The 22,027-nt window shown below is 39.7% G+C and overlaps 2 protein-coding genes across 2 annotated transcripts in view; both read right to left on the reverse strand.

Moving 5' to 3' along the window:
* Nucleotides 1-241: 241 nt before the first annotated feature.
* Nucleotides 242-20,643, reverse strand: LOC129639493 (uncharacterized). The gene is made up of 4 exons (XM_055564645.1): nt 20,632-20,643; nt 12,215-12,368; nt 1,592-1,827; nt 242-472 (listed from the first exon to the last, which is right to left on the reverse strand). The coding sequence occupies exons 1-4, from the start codon at nt 20,641-20,643 to the stop codon at nt 242-244; spliced, it is 633 nt and encodes a 210-aa protein (XP_055420620.1).
* LOC129639495 (collagen alpha-1(I) chain-like) overlaps nt 19,968-22,027 on the reverse strand; it is a 102,447-nt gene continuing 100,387 nt past the window's right edge. Inside the window, exon 7 of the mRNA XM_055564648.1 lies at nt 19,968-21,612. Within this exon, the coding sequence (XP_055420623.1) occupies nt 21,555-21,612 (58 nt within the window). The 3' untranslated portion in view covers nt 19,968-21,554. The remainder of the gene's footprint in view (nt 21,613-22,027) is intronic.

Genomic DNA, 22,027 nt, shown 5'->3' on the forward strand with positions numbered 1-22,027 from the left:
GGCAATAAGTCACTATTTCAAACTCTTAGTCATTTGCTCAACATTTTATTGCCTGTATATTATGTTCTGGGAAGTAGAATCAAAGTCAGGAATTATCAGTTACATAGTCTGAATACAAATGTTAAATAGTCTGAATTGATAGGAAGACTGTCCTCTTGGACCAGAAAAGTAGTCTCCTTAAGAGACAGACGGAGCGATAGCTACATCCCCCCTTTTTCTCACTGTATCTTGACTTTTCTCTTTATTGAAGACCCTGAGTGGAAGCCCGAGTCTCATCTTGTGGCTTATCAGCATCACGGGCTGCACCTGTAGCTCCATTCGTATCCTTCCTTGCTGTGGACTGTTCTCTGCAAGGTGTCTGGCTACTGCTCTCTCTCATTGAAACGCGAAAAACACCAAATGATGGTCTTTGCACATTAGAGCTTGAAGTATAGTCTAAAGGAAATAGATGTAAAGTGGTGTTTTCGTCTCTCTGTGTAATAGGAGAAAATATGCTTTTGGTGTAATCAATCATACTTTCCTCTGAAGTTTCAGATAATATTTCAGCAGGTAGCTCTTCTTCTGGAGAAATACTGGAAAGGCTCCAAGGGAAATCAATCTCAGTCCTCTGTGTGAAAATGTATCTTCTTTGTGGATGGCCAAGCCTGGCATCAGGAAGGCTGGAGTCATCTTGAAATCCAAACACTGTCTGAGGGCCGAGTGTAGACGCTGAAGGAACAGTGCTAGATGACTTCTGACTGCCACTGCTTATTGTGATAGTCTTAGTGCTGTTAGAGGAGATCTCGTGAGGGCTCTCTGGCACCTCAAAGACGTCCTGACTGTACAATGGAACCTGAAGCTCGGAACTGTGTGGCTGTTTCTTTTTCCCTCGAGCTTTCATCTGTTTGGTTTTCGTTTGTGTTTTCATTTTGAGAGCCACATGCCTCTCAGGTCCGGGCAGAGGGTCCGCGATCGAAATAACTGACTCGCTCTTTTGAGACCCAGGGACGGAGTCATCGTCACTATCAGAAGAAGAACGGCGAGACTGTGGCTGTTTCCTCTTGAGCCTAGCCGAAAGCTGCTTGTTTTCTTCTCTTAGTTTATTCCTTTCTGCTGTGAGCTCACCAGTAAATTTCAGATTTTGTAGTTGGATATCATAAAATTCTTGCTGTAGCGTATTTCTGTACATTTCATTTACTGTAGAGCCATCGCATACTTCAGCGTTTAATTGACCTCGCAGGTCATGGGTAGCGTCATTCAGGTCTGTCCCTTGCTCCGTCAACTCTTTAATTCTGGACATGGAGCCTGTCCAGCTCTCGTCTGACAATTGCTCTTTCCTCAAACTGGTTACTTCCCCCTGAAGTCGGAGTGGCTCTCCGTCATGGAGCTCTTTTAATGTTAGCCAGGTTTTTGTAAAATCTTCAGAAGCTACATCACAGAGGCTAATCTGTGTTTTATCTCCTTTGGAAGAGCTCTGCCCACTTTCCCTGTCCTCTTCACCCCCGTCCCCCACCTCCATCTTGATTCCCTGACTGGGATTGGGAAACAGTGGAGACACGCACCGACAAAAAAGGGCCGCGGATGGGATGACAGTTTAAACTCTTCTACAGACCTGTGAAGTGGCTTCCAGGCACTGGGTGGGCGATCGGGCAGGCAAGAGGATGGATCGAAGATGGCTCGGGGTGGACAGAACGGCACAGTTGGGGGGCTGGAAGGAGACACCAGCCTCCTTTTGCCGAGAAGAGCGAAGGCGTGTGGGAGAGAAGATGGCGCCTTCAAGCCACCCTGTGCCGGACTGGAGACTGGAGAGACCGGAAACGCAGTGAATTCTGGGAAAGCCCCGCTGAGCTGAAGTGCGTCACAAAAGGCGGTGGGGGTGGAGGGAGTTGGAACTTACCCCCTGCTTTATTTTTGAAACAAAGTAATTTGACCCAATTTTAGCATCTTTCTTCCTGACAGTCAGTATTTTATAATCATTGAAAACCGCAAATACCCATGGTGTTAGCAAGTTGGATGTAAAGTCAAAAGCCATGCACTCTTTCCTCCCTGTCACCCCTCCGTTTAGGCAACAGTGCTTAGTGGTCCATTCCTAGATTCGGAGGCTCTCGGGAGACTGGCAATTCTGTAACTGATTACTGTTGCGACCCATGCTAGATCTTTGCTGGTGGCTCAGTAGGTAATGCGGGAGAGCCAGGTTCAATCTCTGGATCGGGAAGATCCCCTGGAGAAGGAAATGGCAACCCACTCCAGTATTCCTGCCTGGAGAATTCCATGGATAGAAGAGCCTAACCCATGAATTTTCAAATATCATTTGTTACAATGCAAAGTATGGTAATATAGCACTAACATGCTACTGTTTTTCTTACTAGAGTATGTTTGTTTCACTTTAGATACATGGGGAAAAGAATCATAGCAAGGTAATTCCCATAGCAGTGCAATTTCCTCTTTTTTTCTTCTCTTCCAACAGAGGGCAGTCTTAGTCATGCCATGCAAAACCTAGATGCTTCCTTTTGAGTTAGCCTTAAGGTACCCATGATTTATTGAATGCTTCTCAACTCAAAGTTGAAATTAACCTGATGGGAAGTGATACATTTTTAAAAGTTTTCCAAAAGGTAATGGTTAGACTGATGTGCACAGTTTCCAGTCTAATCCTAGAACAGATGCTTGTCTCTACTGAAGCTCGTGAGAAAGGGCTAGATCCAGGGGAAGGCAGGAAATCATCAAGTGAGGACAGTTGTCAGGTCTGTACTTTTGTTTACAACCTATCGATACCCACTTCAGTTACTAATGTAAACAGAAATCGCCAAGAGCAATTGAGATATATATTATATATTATTTCTTTCTTGTTTTTGCTGTGTAAGTCTTAGTGAAATGAATACTTAAGGAAACATTTGTGTGACCCTAAGGAAAAGATGACTTGCTTATTTTGATAAGATATGTTTCCGAGGTAGAGTTAGTCATTAAAGGAACTTAAATAGACGTCTTTTATTTTTTAAAATAAGTTTCATAGCACTTGGAAAAACTAAAGAGGCAGTTTGGATGGGGTTTATTGCTGAGTCTCTGGGACATCCTAATAATTCAGATGACAATTTCTACTGTCTCCCCAGCACTGGGAACTGGTTGGGAACTGCTATGGTAACTACCACCATCAATCTTAATCACTAAGATTGTGCTGACCTGCCCTCTGTGTTTAGTAGAGGATGGACAAAGGCTTTTTCCTCAGTCCTTGTATTACCCAGTTGTTAATTTTTTAACGAAACCCTAAAATTCAAGGAGAACAAAATAAAAATGAGGAAATACATATGTTTATAGAGTAAAAAGGTTCTGATCCAAGTTTAACTCTGGCCCAGAGACAGATTAGATAGGCCTCATTCTTAAACATCTAACTTCAGGAAACCACCCCCCCAACCCCCTACCGCCCCCAGCCCCCCAACCCACCCCCCCCCCGCCTCCCGTGAGCTCTGAGTATCCCTCTCACTGTTTTCTCTGACTCTTGCCTTTCCTATCTCCTGAGAAAAAGACGGAAAATTATTGGAGTATTGTCCACTCTACTCTGATATTTTTGAAGAGAGGAAGGAAAGTAAGAAATTTCTCTAAATTCCTTACTTGTATTCTTGTAGTATAAGCTATTTTAAATACATAGTAAGCATCATACAGTTTCCAGTGATGTCTCATTTAAGCCAAATAATAGTTGGTAGGCTACTGAGCGTAGCACAGTGTTTATGTGGAAATCTAGTCATTTATTAGTTAAAAAAATCTAACATTGAGATACAGTATTAGAGTACTTCATTTCCTAACTTTAACCTTTATTTTAGGGTGCATAATGCCAGGCTGTCAAAACACTTTGGAGTAGCCTGAAAATCGCAAACCATGCCAGCTCATTGAAACAGATCAGGAATACTGCAGGCCGGGCTTCAGCATCTTAATAGCCTGGAAAGTTTATTTACACTTAATCACAGTAAGTGCAAAATGTAGGTAGGGTACTCATTTGAAAGAGACATTAATACTATTTGACCCAAATCACCAGTACAGCTGGAGACATTTTACATACATCGATACATTTGCATATCTCTGTTTCTGTACAGTCATTTCCTCGTATGTGAATATAAGATCAAATATGCATGGATTGTTTCTGGCAGTTTTAGTTAATAGTGAGTTCTTAGTTTAATACGAAGGAGATTAATTTTCTCATTGAACTATTATACTTATGTGATTTTACATTCAATATCTTTTATCTATACTTAATGAAAATAATGAATCTGAATAAAATCGTATATATATTTGTTTAGAATGACTATTTTTCATTCAGTGATTATTAAGGGATTGCCCATGCTCAGCTGTCTGCAGAGGTCAGAGCACTGTAAATACTATTTTGACAAAGACATATTTCACACAGGTTGAAATTTTGACAAGTTCAATAGGAAGCTAGAGGTTTATATACATGAAAGCTATTCTCTGAAAGCAAATCTTAATAAAAAGTCAAAGAGTGAGTCAGTGTTCATTACCAGACTGTCCTTTAGAGGTTGCATAAGAGGAAGCAAGCAGAACTGGCTCTGCCATGAGGACTAATCATAAACACAAATGTCTTGAGCAGATGGATGCTGAGCTACTAGACTCAGGACCTTTCAAAAAAAAAAATAAATGGGAGTGGTACAGCCTTCAGCTTTGCTCTTTGTCTCTTATAACAATGTATTGAAGCTGTGTCTTTCAGTTGGCCCAGATGCTTTGTTTTCCTTCTGATTTAGAAACAAGCCTCACACCATTGGCATCATTGAAAACATCAGGCCATAGGGAACCCCTGTACATAACATAGCTGCTTTTCTATGATTTCTCATTTTTGCCCATATAATTAGAACACAGCCTAAAATGCCTCCCATGTTATTTCTTAGGTGCATACCTAGATCATCACTCACATCTTGTGTACAAAGAAGTTGGCTCCTATTTATTTGTTACAGAGCTGTTGATACAGAGCTGAAGTAAAATATTTCAGAATTGATTAACCCAGATGGTATTTGATTAAGGAGTAAATACAGCAAAACTCATTAAGTCTGCAGGTACTGAGAGCCTGGTGTCTTTTTGCTTGTCTCTCTGAGTCCTTGGGAGAGAAAATCATTCAAAACTGTTATGTGAATCCCTGTGTCACACAGTTTTAATTTCCTTTTTTTTTTTTTTTTAATCTCAGGTTCTACAACAACTGAAGCAAACATTTTCCATCAGGCACTTCTTGAAGGAAATACTGCTATGGAAGTTTCCCTAACAGTATTAGATACCATATCATTTTTCACTCAGTGTTTCAAGGTAAAAATGAAAAGTTAGAATTTAGTCAGTATCATTGCAAAGAAAATACACAAAAATTAACTAGACAGATGAAGCTTAGTACAATAGAAAAGCCCCCAGTGAGCAGTCAGGAAACGTGAGTGGCAGACCTAGTGTGACCTCAAGAAATCATTGAGACTCATCCTTAAAATGATACAGTTGGACTGTTAATAATTTGTTCCTTATTCTCCTCTGTTATTTTTGTGTTTAAAAACAGGGTTTTTTTCATACTTTTATGAAAATATCCAGTCATTTCTGGCCCAAATTATGATTGAGTCCGTTTATCCAAATACCCGTTGAAAATAGGTGTCTTGTGAAGCCAGAAGATGTCCAGGCAGGCTGGCTGGCTGGCTTCCCTTGTCAGAGTGCTTATTGGTTTTACTCAGATGCTTGCCTCTCAGTACAAATCATCATTGCTAGGATTAAAAAACAGAAGAAGAAGACATTGAAAGCAGTTTATCTTGCAGGGTTGTTGAAGGTGTAAAATGAGATAATGGATATTAGAGAGCTTTGAATAAACACTGTATAACTATGTGCTTTGCTTAGTTGCTCAGGCGTGTCTGACTCTTTGGGACCTCATGGACTGTAGCCCAACAGGCTCCTCTGTCCCTGGGATTCTCCAGGCAAGAACGCTGGAGTGGGTTGCCATTTCCTCCTCCAGGGGATCTTCCCAACTGAGGGATTGAACCCAGGTTTCCCGCATTGCAGGAGGACTTTTTCCTGGCTGAGCTACCAGGGGAGCCCATATAACCATAATGTGAGGTAACAGTAGCAGGAGAAGTCAAAAGTGAAAACTCTTGCTGGCTTTTCATCTGCGTTACACAGATTTTTTTTTTTTCCTTTTCTTTCCCCTTCTCAAAGTAATTCAGTTAATTGCTCAGGCCTCCAGATTTACTATGCAAACCAGGACTGTGCTTTCAAAGAGGCATATAAGGGAAAACTAAATTAGATACTAGTCAGAAATAAGCTGCAGTATCTTTATATGCAGTATTGTTTGTTCTGATTAAAATGCAACCCAAATTTATTTTTTATTATGCCAGTAAATAAGAGCAGAGAAGGCAATGGCACCCCACTCCAGTACTCTTGCCTGGAAAATCCCATGGATTGAGGAGCCTGGTAGGCTGCAGTCCATGGAGTCGCTGAGGGTCGGACATGACTGAGCGACTTCACTTTCACTTTTCACTTTCATGCACTGGAGAAGGAAATGGCAACCCACTCCAGTGTTCTTGCCTGCAGAATCCTAGAGACAGGGGAGCCTGGTGGGTTGCCGTCCATGGGTTCACACAGAGTCAGACACGACTGAAGTGACTTAGCAGCAAATAAGACATTTGGTTTCATGGTTTGCATTGTATTTCTTCCTCCTGTTCAGACATTTCTTATTTATGTAACATACATCTCTTGGTAGATGACAGGCGCTATCCTAAGTGATTTAGAAATATCAGCTCATTTTTTATTGTGGACTAGAGGTAGAAAAGGGGAGTGCAGATGGGCACCTCGGATCTTTTAGAGATGATGTGAATGACTAGATTGTAATAAATGGACAACTCCGTAAATTTACTAAAAATAATTGAATGATAAATTTAAAATAGGTAAATCTTGTTGTATGTAAATTAAACCCCAATCAACTTAAAAGTACAAATGAGAACTGACCTTTAATTCTCACACTAGCTTTGTGGTATAGATGCTGTTATTTTTCCCATTAAAATTTTTTTTTACTTATGTAGCTCCATGGGTCTTAGTTGCAGCACTCAGGATCTTTGATCTTCTCGGGATGTGGGATCTTTTCACTGTGGCATGCAAACTCTTAGTTGCAGCATGTGGGATCTAGTTGCTTGACTAGGGTTTGAACCTAGGCCCCTCCCGATGCCAGTGCAGAGTCTTAACCAATGGACCGCCAGGGAAGTCTCTATTTTTCCCATTTCAAAGTGAGAGAAGTGAAGCTCACAGGGAGCTTAATGTCATATAGCTAGTTGGTAGCAGATCAGGATTCTGATCTTGCCAATTATCATAAGAGTCCATGCTTCTAAACATTACCCCATTCTTTTAAAACAGTAGCCAGAAAGATGGAGCACCTTTCCGGGATTCTGTCTATCATCGTTACCAATAAATCTGTTACAAGTTGAATATTGTTCTTTTTTTTTTTTTTTTAGATCTCATTCTAATTTTTTTTTAATTAAAGGATAATTGCTTTACAGACGGAGAAGGCAATGGCACCCCACTCTAATACTCTTGCCTGGAAAATCCCACGGATGGAGGAGCCTGGTAGGCTGCAGTCCATGTGGTTGCTAAGTGTCGGAGACGACTGAGCGACTTCACTTTCACTTTTCACTTTCATGCATTGGAGAAGGAAAGGGCAACCCACTCCAGTGTTCTTGCCTGGAGAATCCCAGGGACGGGGGAGCTTGGTGGGCTGCCGTCTATGGGGTCGCACAGAGTCGGACATGACTGAAGCGACCTAGCAGCAGCAGCGACTTTACAGATTTGTATCATTTTCTATCAAACTTCAACATGAATCAGCCATAGGTATACATATATCCCCTCTCTTTAGAAACTCCCTCCCATCTCCCGCCACATCCCACCCCTCTAAGTTGATACAGAGCCCCTGTTTGAGTTTCCTGAGACAACAGCAAATTCCTGTTGGCTATCTACATATGGTAATGTAAGTTTCCGTGTTACTCTCATACATCTCACCCTATCCTCCCCTCCTCCCACATCCATCAGTCTATTCTCCATGTCTGTTTCTCCATGCTGCCCTGCAAATAAATTTTTCAGTATCATTTTTCTAGATTCTGTATATATGTGTCAGTATACGATATTTCTCTTCCTCTTTCTGACTTACTTCACTCTGTGTAATAGGGTCTAGGTTCATCCACCTCATCAGAGCTGACTCAAATGTGTTCCTTTTTATGGCTGAGTAATATTCCATTGTGTATATGTACGACAACTTCTTTATCCATTCATCTGTCGATGGACATCTAGGTTGCTTCCATGTTCTAGCTATTGTAAAGAGTGCTGCAGTGGACAATGGGATACATGCATCTTTTTCAGTTTTGGTTTCCTCAGGGTATATGCCTAGGAGTGGGACTGCTGGGTCATATGGCAGTTTTATTCCTAGTTTTAAAGGAATCTCCATACCGTCAGCCATAGTGGCTGTATCAATTTACATTCCTGCCAACAGTGCAAGAGCATTCCCTTTTCTTCACATGCTCTCCAGCATTCACTGTTTGTAGACTTTTTGATGATGGCCATTCTGACCAGTATGAGGTGATACCTCATTGTAGTTTTGATTGCATTTCTCTAATAATGAGAAATGTTGAGTATCTTTTCATGTGTTTGTTAGCCATCTGTATGTCTTCTTTGGAGAAATGTCTGTTTTTCTCTTTTCCCCATGTTTTGATTGGGTTGTTTATTTTTCTGGTATTGAGTTGTATGCACTACTTGTATATTTTGGAAATTAATTCTGTGTCTGTTGTTTCATTTGCTATTATTTTCTCCCATTCTGAAGGTTGTCTTTTCACTTTGCTCATAGTACCCTTTGCTGTGCAAAGGCTTTTAAGTTTAATCAGGTCCCACTTGTTTACTTTTGTTTTTATTTCCATTACTCTAGGAGGTGGGTCATAGAGGATCTGGCTGTGATTTATGTCATCGAGTGTTCTGCCTATGTTTTCGGCCAAGAGTTTTATAGTTTCTGGTCTTACATTTAAGCCTTTAATCCATTTTGAGTTTATCTTTGTGTGTACTGTTAGGAAGTATTCTAATTTCATTCTTTTACATGTAGCTGTTCAGTTTTCCCAGCACCATTCTTTGAAGAGGCTGTCTCTGCCATTGTATATTCTTGCCTCCTTTGTCAGAAATAAGGTACCCATAGGTGCATGGGTTTATTTCTGGGATTTCTATCTTGTTCCATAGGTCTATATTTCTGTTTTTCTACCAGTAACATACTGTCTCGATCACTGCAGCTTTGTAGTATAATTTGAAATCAGGAAAGTTGATGCCTCCAGTTCTGTTCTTTGTCTGTATTGCTTTTGCTATTTAGTGTCGTTATGTGTTTCCATACGAATGGTGCAATATTTTGTTCTAGTTCTGTGAAAAGTGCCATTGGTCATTTGATAGGGATCACACTGAATCTATAGATTGCATTTGGTAGTATAGTCATTTTCACAATATTGATTCCTCCTTCCCGGGAACATGGAATATCCTTCCATCTGTTTATATCGTCTTTGATTTCTTTCAGCAGTGTCTTATAATTTTCTTTGTACAGTTCTTTTGCTTCCTTAGGTAGTTTATTCCTAGATATTTAATTCTTTCTGTTGCAATGGTGAATGGGATTTATTCCTTAATTTCTATTTATGATTTTTTGTTGTTAGTATATAGAAATGCAAGTGATTTCTGAGTATTGAATTTGTATCCTGCAACTTTGCTAAATTCACTGATTAGGTCTATTAGTTTTCTGATAGTATCTTTTGGGTTTTCTATGTACATTATCATGTCATCTGCAAACAGTGAGAGCTTTATTTCTTCTTTTCCATCTGGATTCCTTTTATTTCTTTTTCTTCTCTGATTGCTGTGGCTAGGACTTCCAAAACTGTGTTGAATAGTGGTGAAAGTGGACCCCCTTGTCTTGTTCCTGAGCTTCAGGGGAATGTTTTCAGTTTTTCACCATTGAGAATAGTGTTTACTATACTTTTATCATATATGACCTTTACTATGTTGAGGTAGGTTCGTTCTATGCCCATTTTTTGGAAGAGTTTTAATCATAAAAGGGTGCTGAATTTTGTCAAAGGCTTTTTCTGCATCTATTGAGATTATACGGTTTCTATCTTTCCATTGGTTAATATGGCGTATCACATTGATTGATTTGCCTATATTGATGAATCCTTGCATCCCTGGAATAAACCCAACTTGATCATGGTGTATGAGCTTTTTAATGTGTTATTGAATTCTGTTTGCTAAAATTTTGTTGAGGATTTTCGAATCTATGTTCATCAGTGTTATTGGCCTGTAGTTTTCTTTTTTGGTGTTGTCTTTGTCTGATTTTGGTATCAGGGTGATGGTAGCCTCATAGAATGAGTTTGGAAGTGTTCCTTTCTCTGCAATTTTTTGAAAGAGTTTTAGAAAGATAGGCATTAGCTCTTCTCTAAATGTTTGATAGAGTTCTCCTGTGAAGCCATCAGGTCCTAGGCTTTTGTTTTTTGGGAGATTTTTGATCACACTTTCAATTTCAGTGCTGGTAATTGGGCTGTTCATAATTTCTCTTTCTTCCTGGTTCAGTCATGGAAGATTGAACTTTTCTAAGAATCTGTCCTTTTCTTCCAGTTTATCCATTTTATTGCCATATAGTTGTTTGTAATAGTCTCTTATACTCCTTTGTGTTTCTGCATCGTCTGTTGTAACCTCTCCTTCTTCATTTCTAAGATTGTTGATTTGATTCTTCTCTCTTTTTTTCTTGATGAGTCTGGCTAAGGGCTTGTCAATTTTGTTGATCTTCTCAAAGAACCAGCTTTTCATTTTATTAATCTTTATTATTGTTTCTTTTTCATTTATTTCTGCTCAGATCATTTAATTTCTTTCCTTCTACTAATTTTCAGGTTTTTTTATTCTTTTTCCAGTTGTTTTAGGTGTAAAGTTAGGTTGTCTATTCGATGTTTTTCTTGTTTCTTTTGGTAGGATTGTATTGCTATCAACTTCCCTCTTAGAACTGCTTTTGCTGCATCCCGTTTTGAGTTGCCGTGTTTTCATTGTCATTTGTTTCTGAAATTTTTTGATTTCCCTTTTGATTTCTTCAGTAACCTGTTGGTTATTTAGAAACGTGTTGTTCAATCTCCCTCTGTTTGTGTTTCTTACAGTTTTTTCCTTGTGAAAAAAACCTCATCTCATCTCATAGCGTGGTCAGAAAAGATGCTTGATAGAATTTCCATTTTCTTAAATTTACTGAGGTTTCATTTGTGACCCGAGATGTGGTCAAATCCTGGAGAATGTTCCATGTGCACTTGAGAAAAAGTGTATTCTTCTGCATTTGGATGGAATGTTCTGAAGATATCAATGAGACCCATTTCATCTAATGTATCATTTAAGACTTGTGTTTTGTTATTAATTTTCTGTTTTGATGATCTGTCCATTGGTGTGAGTGGGGTGTTAGTCTCCTACTATTATTGCGTTACTGTCAAATTCTCCTTTTCTGTCTGTTAGTGCTTATCTTATGTATTGAGGTGCTCTTATGTTGGGTGCATAGATATTTACATTTGTCATGTCTTCCTGTTGGAGTGATCCCTTGATCATTATGTAGTGTCCTTCCTTACTCTTGTAATATTCTTTATCTTAAGGTCTACTTTGTCTGATATGAGCATTGCTACCCCAGCTTTCTTTTGCTTTCCATTTGCATGGAATATATTTTTCCATCCTCTCACTTTCAGTCTATATGTGTCTTTAGGTCTGAAATGGGTTTCTTGTAGACAGCATATACATGAGTCTTGTTTTTATATCCATTCAGCTAGTCTGTGTCTTCTGGTTGGAGTAATTAATCCGTTTGCACTTAAAATAATTATTGATATATTCCTAACACCATTGTCTTAATTGTTTGGGGTTTGTTTCTGTAGATCTTTTTCTTCTCTTGTATTTCCTGAGTATATAGTCCCTGTAACATTTGTTGTAGAGCTGCTTTGGTGGTACTGAATTCTCTTAAGTTTTGCTTGTTTGAAAAGTTTTTGATTTCTCCAACAATTTTGAATGAGATCCATGCCAGGTAGAGTTATCTTGGTTGTAGATTTTTCCGTTTCAGTACTACCAGGGTCCAGCCCCAGTTGGATCCAGGGATTCCCTCAGGATGATGGCATCGGCGATAAGGAAAGTAAAGAGGAGAGAAAGAGGCTTGATCTTCCTTGGTTTACACAGAAAGCCAATAAAGTTCCTGACACAGAACTTGCTCTGTTCACAGAGGCTGCAGGAGACCTCTCGGTGGGGTGAGGACGCACTACGCCCTCTCCCCGGTGAAGATGCAGGGCGCCTTCCCGTTTGGGTCTTAGAAGCCCAGGCAAAAAAGTGAACAATGAGCCCCTGTGCTCCAAGTAGTCATCCTGAAAGAAGAACAGAGAGAGAAAAGGAGAGAAAAGGAAAAAAAGAATGACACGGGGAGACCAAGCTCTGATGAAGCCGGGTCTGCAGCTTTATTTTCAAAAGGAGCTTTTATACCCTACGTTACACATTTCCAGAAGTGAAAGATACAAAGTCACAGAGTCAGCTCAACATTACATCAGTTTCATCTTTATCAAAACCAGGACATTTTCTGCATAGCTTTTCATAAACAAGGGTCTTACGTTGTGTACATCATCTTCTGGCCCTGTGGCCTGTTAACATTTTGTAACTCTTTCTTGATAAAGGTTGGCCACCCAGAAAACCTTCTTTCCCTTTATCTTTCCAGTCTGCAGTCCCCCTCAGGAAACAGAGCTACATTCTTATGGAGCAAAGTTGCAGTGGGTTACAACAAAGAAAGAACTTATTAACTCAAGGGTCTTATGTTGCTAATGCCAAGGCTACTGCTTGTTTTTCTTGCATACCAACTATACTTGCTAATGCACTCCCAGGCACACATTGGGTAAAGGACAAGGAATCTCAGTAGCAAACATTGGCTCAACAATGCAGTATTATTCTAATAAAGCTTTTTCATCGCTCGAAGGTTATGCTAGGGGTGTTGTGAACAATCATGTGCTTTAGTTGCAAGCGTGTGGATAAACCTGCCAAGCAAGCTAAAATAGTAACAGGGGGGTTAAAGTAAAAATGCTCCTTTCAAGCCCAGGAGACTTATTAACTAGAGCCCTAAGTTGATTTTTTTCAGAGAAAGGTGGTCGGGGATAGCCCCCTGTAAATGTCAGAAGAGTTGGTGAAAGGCATAATATAATAAACAGTAGACAGACAGGTTTTGGTTTCGGGGTCGATGCTCGAGCAGGTCCACAGAGTCCCTCGAGTCCTGTTCCGCCTTTGCCTGCCAGGTCCTCTCCGCATGACCTTTGTCATGGGTGGGATCTCCCGTGGTGGCTCCCTGCACAGTACTTTAAATACATTGTGCCATTCCCTTCTGGCCTGCACAGTTTCTGCTGAAAGATCAGCTGTTAAACGTGTGGGGTTTCCCTGTATGTTGCTTGTTGCTTCTCCCTTGCTGCTTTTAGTATTCTTTCTTTGTGTTTAGTCTTTATTAGTTTGAATCATATGTGTCTTGGCATGTTTCTCCTTGGGTTTATCCTGTATGGGACTCTTTGCACCTCTTGGACTTGATTGGCCATTTCCTTTCCCATGTTGGGGAAAGTTTCAATTATAATCTCTTAAAAACTTTTCTCATACCCTTTCTTTTTCTCTTCTTCTGGGACCCCCATAATTCTAATGTTGGTGCATTTAATAATGTCCCAGAGGACTCTGAGACTATCCTCAGTTCTTTTCATTCTTTTTACCTTATTCTGCTCTTCAGCAGTTATTTCCACCACTTTATCTTCCAGCTAACTGATCCCTTCTTCTGCTGCAGATATTCTGCTCTTAATTCCTTCTAGAGTATTTTTAATTTCAGTAATTGTGTCATTCATCTCTGTATATTTCTTCTTTAATTCTTCTAGGTCTTTGTTAGTTGATTATTTCATTTTCTCCATTCTGTTCTCAAGGTTTTTGATCATCTTTAGTATCATTATTCTGAATTCTTTTTCAGGTAGTTTGCCTATTTCCTCTTCGTTTATTTGGACTCTCAGTGTTTCTAGTTTGTTCCTTCATCTGTGCATTATTTCTCTGCCTTTTCATTATTTTCTTTTCAACTTATGGTGTTTGAGGTCTGCTTTTCCCAGGCTTCAAGGTTGAGTTCTTTCTTCCTTTTGGTCTGCCCTCCTAAAGTTGGTCCAGTGGTTTGTGTAATCTTCATATAGGGTGAAATTTGTGCTGAGTATTTTTTTGTTTGTTTGTTTTTCCTCTCTTGTGCAAGACCGAATGAGGTTGGAATCCTGCTGCTGCTGATTTGGTTTGTAGTTTTGTTTTGTTTGTGTGGATGAAGCATCCTGCACAGGGTGTTACTAGTGGTTGGGTGATGCTGGGTCTTGTATTCAAGTGCTTTCCTTTGTGGGATTTCTCACCATTTGATACTACCTAGGGTTAGTTCTCTGGTCGTCTAGGATCTTGGAGTCAGTGCTCCCACTCCAAAGGCTAAGGTCTTAATCTCTGGTAAGGAGTGAAGATTCCACAAGTGATTTGTTATGGCCTTCAGTTCAGTTCAGTTCAGTCGCTCAGTCATGTCCGGGGTATATTATGGCTGCAGCAAGGACTGTCTGATTCTCATTCCATTTAGGCTGCCATAGACCAGCTGTTTCACCCTCAGCCTTAAACGTTTATCCTCTGACTCAGACAATTGACCCGATGTGGGGATCACACCCCTGCTTCAGTTCCCCCCACCTGGCTAGGGCATGTCTTGTCTTAGTAACACTCCTGTTTCTCCCCCTAGTTCCTTCGTCCTACTGAGTTTTTGCGTGGTTCTGTATATTCTTTTCTGCTGGTCAGGTACTCCTGTTGGCTCTCAGCTGGTGTTCTGCATGCACTTCTGTGTCTGAAGGTGTATTCCTGATGTATCCATGGAGGGAGATGTACTCCTCGTCCACCTACTCCTCTGCCATCTTGTTCTCCACTCGAACTATCATTTCTTAAAATGTAATGGCTATTCAACTGATATGATGATGATGACAATAGTGAGCTTGAGATTCTTCATACATATGGCTAGGGGAAGATGTCTTTGGTTGTTTTGAAGCTGACCAGATCAAGTTCAGAGGATGTCCTGATGTTCATTGCCCTTGTAGGAGTCCATATGGGATGAAGAAGCACTGTGGGAAGAGTCCATTGGTAGCCAGCATGTTTTGGGTCTGCTTGATAATCGAGTCCAAGCTCACTCTACTTGCCACAAGACAGGTCAATGAATCTGAAAAATGATGTGTTGAGGCAAGGAAAATACTTTAATTGGGAAGTCAACAGACAAAGAAGATGGCAGGATAGGGCCTCAAAATAACCATCTTCTATTTTGGTGTTTGTTTTTACTTATGGTTAAGTTGTAATCTGCTAATTTGTTTCTCAACATGTAGGAGAGCAAGGTTGGAGACATTAACAATGCATTTTTTGTAAACCGAAAGGGTCACAAACCAATGGATATTTCTCTGCAAATCCTAGCTTCTTTTATAGCTCTATTTTTAGTAAGTTTACAAAGCTGTGCAATCATTACAATCCAGTCATTCCATCATCTCCAAAAGATCTTTGGTGCCCATCTGCAGTCCCCCTTTCCTCCTCCAGTCCCACAATAAAAAAGTGAGTTAATATTTGTAAAGCACTCAGGATAGTACCTGTCATCTACCAAGAGAGGTATGTTAAATAAAGAAGGAGTATCTGAATAGGAGGAAGGAATACAGTGCAAACTTTGAAATCAAATGTCTTATTTCCTGGCATAATAAAAAATGAATTTGGGTTGCACATTAATCCGAACAAATGTAATACTTCATAAAGAGATTCTGCAGCCTATTTCTGATTAGTATCTAAGGAACCTTCAAGCAGTTTGTGTAGTCTTTCAATTGTGATACCTGTTATTTTCTCTACTCATAGAGGGTTTAATTTGTCACCAGTGGCTAAACAGGTACTAAACATACATTTAAAAGCAAATTAGATAATAGATTTTTAAAACAGAATTAATGATTTCCTTCATTCTTACATTACTTTGTTTCTGTCAGAGAAATACAAAAAGTAGAGGGTTCAGGATGGGGAGCACATGTATACCTGTGGCGGATTCATTTTGATATTTGGCAAAACTAATACAATTATGTAAAGTTTAAAAAAAATAAAATAAAATGAAAAAAAAGAAAAAAAAAGTAGTTATCTTGTATCCATTTTTAATTTACTGATTTCTTAATTGAGAAGCAATATGATTATGTCAATAGAAAATATACTTCCCATACTAGTTCTTTATTGGCTGTGTTATAATGAAAAAAGGATTTTTTTCCTTCTATGTAAAATTATGCAGTTAAGTATGGATGTAATTTATATAGTATTTTGTGATTTCCAAGTTGAAAGATGGCACAAATGTTTTTAGATTATGTTAAGCGTCTTAAAGCTCAACATTCAGAAAACTAAGATCATGGCATCTGGTTCCATCACTTCATGGGAAATAGATGGTGAAACAGTGTCAGACTTTATTTTTGGGGGCTCCAAAATCACTGCAGATGGTGACTACAGCCATGAAATTAAAAAATGCTTACTCCTTGGAAGGAAAGTTATGACCAACCTGGAGAACATACTGAAATGCAGAGACATTACTTTGCCAACAAAGTTCCGTCTAGTCAAGGCTATGGTTTTTCCAGTGGTCATGTATGGATGTGAGAGTTGGACTGTGAAGAAAGCTGAGTGCCGAAGAATTGATGATTTTGAACTGTGGTGTTGGAGAAGACTCATGAGAGTCCCTTGGACTGCAAGGAGACCCAACCAATCCATTCTGAAGGAGATCAGCCCTGGGATATCTTTGGAAGGAATGATGCTAAAGCTGAAACTCCAGTACTTTGGCCACCTCATGTGAAGAGTTGACTCAATGGAAAAGACTCTGATGCTGGGAGGGATTGGGGGCAGGAGAACAAGGGGACGACACAGGATGAGATGGCCAGATGGCATCACTGACTCAATGGACGTGAGTCTGAGTGAACTCTGGGAGTTGGTGATGGACAGGGAGGCCTGGCATGCTGCAATTCATAGGGTGGCAAAGAGTCGGACATGAGTGAGTGACAGAACTGAACTGAACTGAAGCGTCTTATTGTTATTTTTCAAGCAGTGGTATGATGAACAGTTATTGGTAAAGCCTGTTCTCTCATTTTCGGGGGAGCAGCATAAACTATGTCTGTAAAAGAAATATTTTTTTAATGTTTTGTAGAGTCAACTTTTAAATAACGGGGGCCACAACCCATTAATGAAAAAACTATTTGATATTCATCTTGCTTTTCTTAAAAATGGGCAGTCTAAAGTGTCGCTGAAACATACCTTTGCCTCACTGTGAGCATTCGGTAGTAAGGTAGGGAAGAAATCTTTGTGGCTGCAAGTGGCCTTGCTTCATGGTAAGAAAGATCGGGGGAGTAGGGTCTCCAAACCTCAGATGATGAAACCAGTAAATCCTGCCTTTGTAAACATTAATACAGAACAGCAAACTAAAGAAAGAGGACCTGACTACTGATTCCCTAAAATCAGCACGTGCTTTTAATTTCATCATGTGATATACCTTTTTTTTGTTGTTGTTGTTCAGTAGGCTGCTTTGGGGAGTATCATTTAAATATTACCAATTGCCAATCTTTCTTCTCTTTGGCTTCTTTTTAAAGTACTTAAAGTATTATCATGCTGAAGATATGTAAGCTGTGAGTGAGCTCATGTATAAGCACTTTGAAAGCAGAGACCACTTATAAAGTCCCAGGGCCTTGTTTGATCTCTTGAAGTGGTAGGTACTCAATACATGTTCAGATGAATGAATCCTTCCTTTTAGGGCTAATTGTATCTGGGGACTCCAAATTTTCAGGCCATTTACCTCATGTAAACTAAAACTTCAGACTAGGCTCTTAGGAATAAATATGACTCAAACAGATAGCAAAGATTTATTTCTGGTCTATTTTTGATAGATTTTTAAAAAGAATTAAAAGCATCAGAAACCAAGATGAAGCTAAAATTATGGAAAGGCACAGTCTAGGCCTCCACCCTGGTATGTATAACTCCAGCAAGAGAAATTCAGTTAACTGATTTGTGGAATAGGCTAGCTGAGCAACTTTTTTGTCATTACTTGTATGGCAACTTATTGTCGTAAATGGACAGAGAAAGTAGTTGATTTTGAAGGTTTATTTTTAAATTGCCATTCTTTAATGCAATTTTGTGAATAAAGAAATAAATGAAAAACTGGATTCAGTGGAAACATATGACAAGAAACTAAGAGAAAGTGATTCAGAAATAACTCATTTAATGAACAGTGACTGGATGTGTAATTCCTGGTGTCAGACTTTGTGTGAAGGATACAGTGTGAAGACTTATTGTCCAGTAGAGGAAAGCACACATTGATGAGCATCAGAAATACCATTAGGATAAAGGAAGCCTACAGAGAACTGAGGGTAAATGGAAGGACAGGAAACACTAATTGAGCAACATTTCTCTGCAGCACTCAAGTTAGGATTTAGTTTGGACTCAGCAACTGAGATAGACTTGAAGAGGTCAATGGGGACCAGATGATTGTGTCCTCCTGTCTAGGAGTTGGATTTCATGTTTTAGGTGTCAGGGAGCATGAAAACGACATAATTAGATTTTTATTAAGAAAATTGTTGCAGGGAGGAGAAAATCCCCTTAAATGCAGTACGGAAGCATAATCTCTGCTCTCATGAAGCTTTCAGTGGTGAGAGGGAGATAGAAAGTAAGTAAGTAAATAAAATAGAAATTGGAACAAGTTCTTGGAAGGAAACAAGGTGCTGAGATAGAAGATAATGATTTGTGGGAGCTACTTTTGATGGGTTAGTCACTTATTTGTATATTTTAACTTTCTAACTTAAGACTTTATGTTTTGAAACCAGTTTTAAATTCACAGCAAAATCCAATGGGAACTACAGTAATTTCCTATATATTCCCACCCCCACTTAGATACATACAGTCTCCCCCATTATCAACATCTGCCAGCAGAGTGCTGCGTTCATTACAACTGATGAACTTACACTGACACATAGTAATCTTGCACGTGGGCTTCCCTGGTGGCTCCGTGGTAAAAAGAACTCGCCTCTCAATGCAGGTTCGATCCCTGGGCTTGGAAGATCCCCTGGAGAAGGAAATGGCTACCGACTCCAGTATTCTTGCCTGGGAAAGCCCATGGACAAAGGAGCCTGGCAGGCTAAAGCCCATGTGGTCGCAAAAGAGTCCGACACGACTTAGCAGCTAAACAACAAGGTGCACAGTGTACATTAAGGCTCATTCTTGGGGCACATCCCATGGGTTTGGACAAGTGGCATGTACCCTGCTTAGTATCAAACAAAGTATTTTAACTGCCCTAAAAATCTACATCAGTTCACCACTCCCCTCCCCACCACCCCCTGGAAATCTACAGTCTTTTTACTGCCTCCCCAGTCTTGCTTTTCCAGAATGTCATATAGTTGGAATCTGGGTTTGTCACTTCTAAAATGAGACCTGAAATATGAAAAGGGGCCAGCCTTTCGAAAAGCTCAAGGAAAAACATTCTAGGGAGAAGGGATAGAGCTTGAAATTCTAGGGACTGAAAGTTCAGTTTAGTTGGAACGGAGCAAGTTAGGGAGCTCATCAGCATACCAGTGGCAGTTGGAGCCACGGGAGTGGTTTAAGTTCCACTGGAAGAGCAAGAACAACAACAAAAAGTTAAGAGCAGTATGTTGGAGAAAAGCAACATAGAAGGGGTTGGAAGAGGATTCTATGGAGGAGATGAATGGGATCAGTCACAGAAATAGGAAGAAAGGCAAGAAAGAAGCCAAAGGAGAAGAGAGTATCAGCATTATTATGCAATACAGAGTGGCTTATTAAGATAAGGTGGAAGGGGAGTCGATTAGAATTGGCATTACAAAGTCATTGATAATTCTGGTCATTGCCCACTCAGAGAAGTGACAGATAGAAGACTTCCTATAGCAGATTAACTACTCTACTGCTGTGCCTTCCCTTCCTGTATTTTCATACAAGAGTATCTTGCCCAACAAGATTTATTTAATCTGGTGAAACCATTAATGAGATTTTTTTAATGGCAGCTACAAAACATTTATTAAATGTTCATTAATAGATGGGAGAAGGCAATGGCACCCTACTCCAGTACTTTTGCCTAGAAAATCCCATGGACGGAGGAGCCTGGTAGGCTGCAGTCCATGGGGTCGCTAGAGTCAGACACAACTGAGCGACTTCCCTTTCACTTTTCACTTTCATGCATTGGAGAAGGAAATGGCAAACCACTCCAGTGTTCTTGCCTGGAGAATCCCAGGGACGGGAAGCCTGGTGGGCTGCTGTCTATGGGGTCTTACAGAGTCAGACACGACTGAAGCGACTTAGCAGCAGCAGCAGCATTAATAGATGAAGACGCATCAACAGTAAGAAGCATTGTACTTAGTGTTAAGGTGATAAAAAGAAGATAGATTCCTATAATATGGGCTTAAATTCAATAATTCTGAGAAATAATATTGAAATTAGGCCATAGCCTTACATTGATTCCTATAATATGGGTTTAAATCCAATACTCCTGAGAATGATTTTAAAATAATCTAGCTTCACATTCCCTGAAAAAATCAATTGTGTACCCTGGGGCAGCTTAGTACTCACTTGCCGAGACATGTAAGCATGGAAGTTTGCAATAAGCCTATGTTCTATGTACAGCTCATATTCCACAAAGCAAACTTAATACACTCCAAAAGTAGCAGTCCCTTGCCTGTTTAGAGGATTAGATAGTCACTTGTGTACTTTTTCTATGCCAAACTGTATTTTACTCAGCACTGTTTATGACTAGAGGATGCACGTGTTTATGTTTGTGTGTCTACACTTCATCTATGCTCCATTTTGTTAAAAGATCAACTTTATTTGCTGAATAGATATAATTTTCACAGCATTGGGAAGTTTATAATATAAGGAACTGTTTAAATATAAAGCAAAAGAGTAAGTAATGCAGATTGGCCTTCCCATTATTATGGCCCAAATTGAGACCATCCTCATGAAATGAGTCATCATTTCAGTCATTCATTAATATATGCTGGTCTTTATGTTTTTATCTAGCTGGGTTCTCCAGAGCGGAGATGTTTTGTTTTGTTTTGTTTTGTTTTCCTAAGCCGTTGTTACCATTTATAAGATTGGCTAGTTAAGCACTGAGTTGGAAATTTCACAAAACTTCACTTACTAGAGTAGCTAACAGCTGCCTGATAATTTGCCAGCAGATGAGGGATGGCACAGAAGGGATTCATTACTTGATAATTTTCTGAGCTTAAAGAATCATCTGTTAACTGGGGCCTGCCGGAGACACTTATTGGCAAACCCACGTCCAAGGCTGTCGTTCTTAGGCAACAGTTGGCTGAGGCCAAACCCACGACCCTGAACACCGTCAGTCTTTCCTACCTATGTACTTAAAACCTAAAACGTTGTAAAAGTTCATGTGTTGTTTTGTTGCATGGAGAGTAGGTTCTGTTCTTCAGTGATGTACGTGTACAAGGGAAGAAGATTCCCTTGCCAATAGAGAATGTTTCCTCCCAGAGGAATCATCCCCATTCTTGGGAAAGGTCATCTTCCAGCATAATTTGACAATTTGTGTAAAATCTGAAAAAAAAAAAAAGTTCACAGTCACAGCATACTTGATGTTTGGGACGTGTTGAATCTTCGTACCAAAACATATCCCCATAGGAATGTTGCTTAGACTGAAACAACAACAACAACAACAAAAACACAAAAACAGCACTGAATAGTACCAGCCATTCTCGGGCTGGGATAGTTTGCTTTTCAGCCAGTTCTACTGGTTCCCTAAGAAATCAGTATATGTTCCAACTAATCCCAAGAGCACAGAAATAGCTTATGTCATTTAGCATCTTTTACTCATACCCTAAGGGTTTATTTTCCTAGTTTTTTACCATCCTTAATTCTATGTTATATAAAAGTTAGACTACCAACTTTTAGGGGTCTGTTTTAGACCTCCTTGATAGGAAATCTTTTTCATGACTCATTTGTGAGATGATAG

Source organism: Bubalus kerabau, chromosome X (genome assembly GCF_029407905.1).
Source record: "Bubalus kerabau isolate K-KA32 ecotype Philippines breed swamp buffalo chromosome X, PCC_UOA_SB_1v2, whole genome shotgun sequence".
NCBI lineage: Eukaryota > Metazoa > Chordata > Mammalia > Artiodactyla > Bovidae > Bubalus > Bubalus kerabau.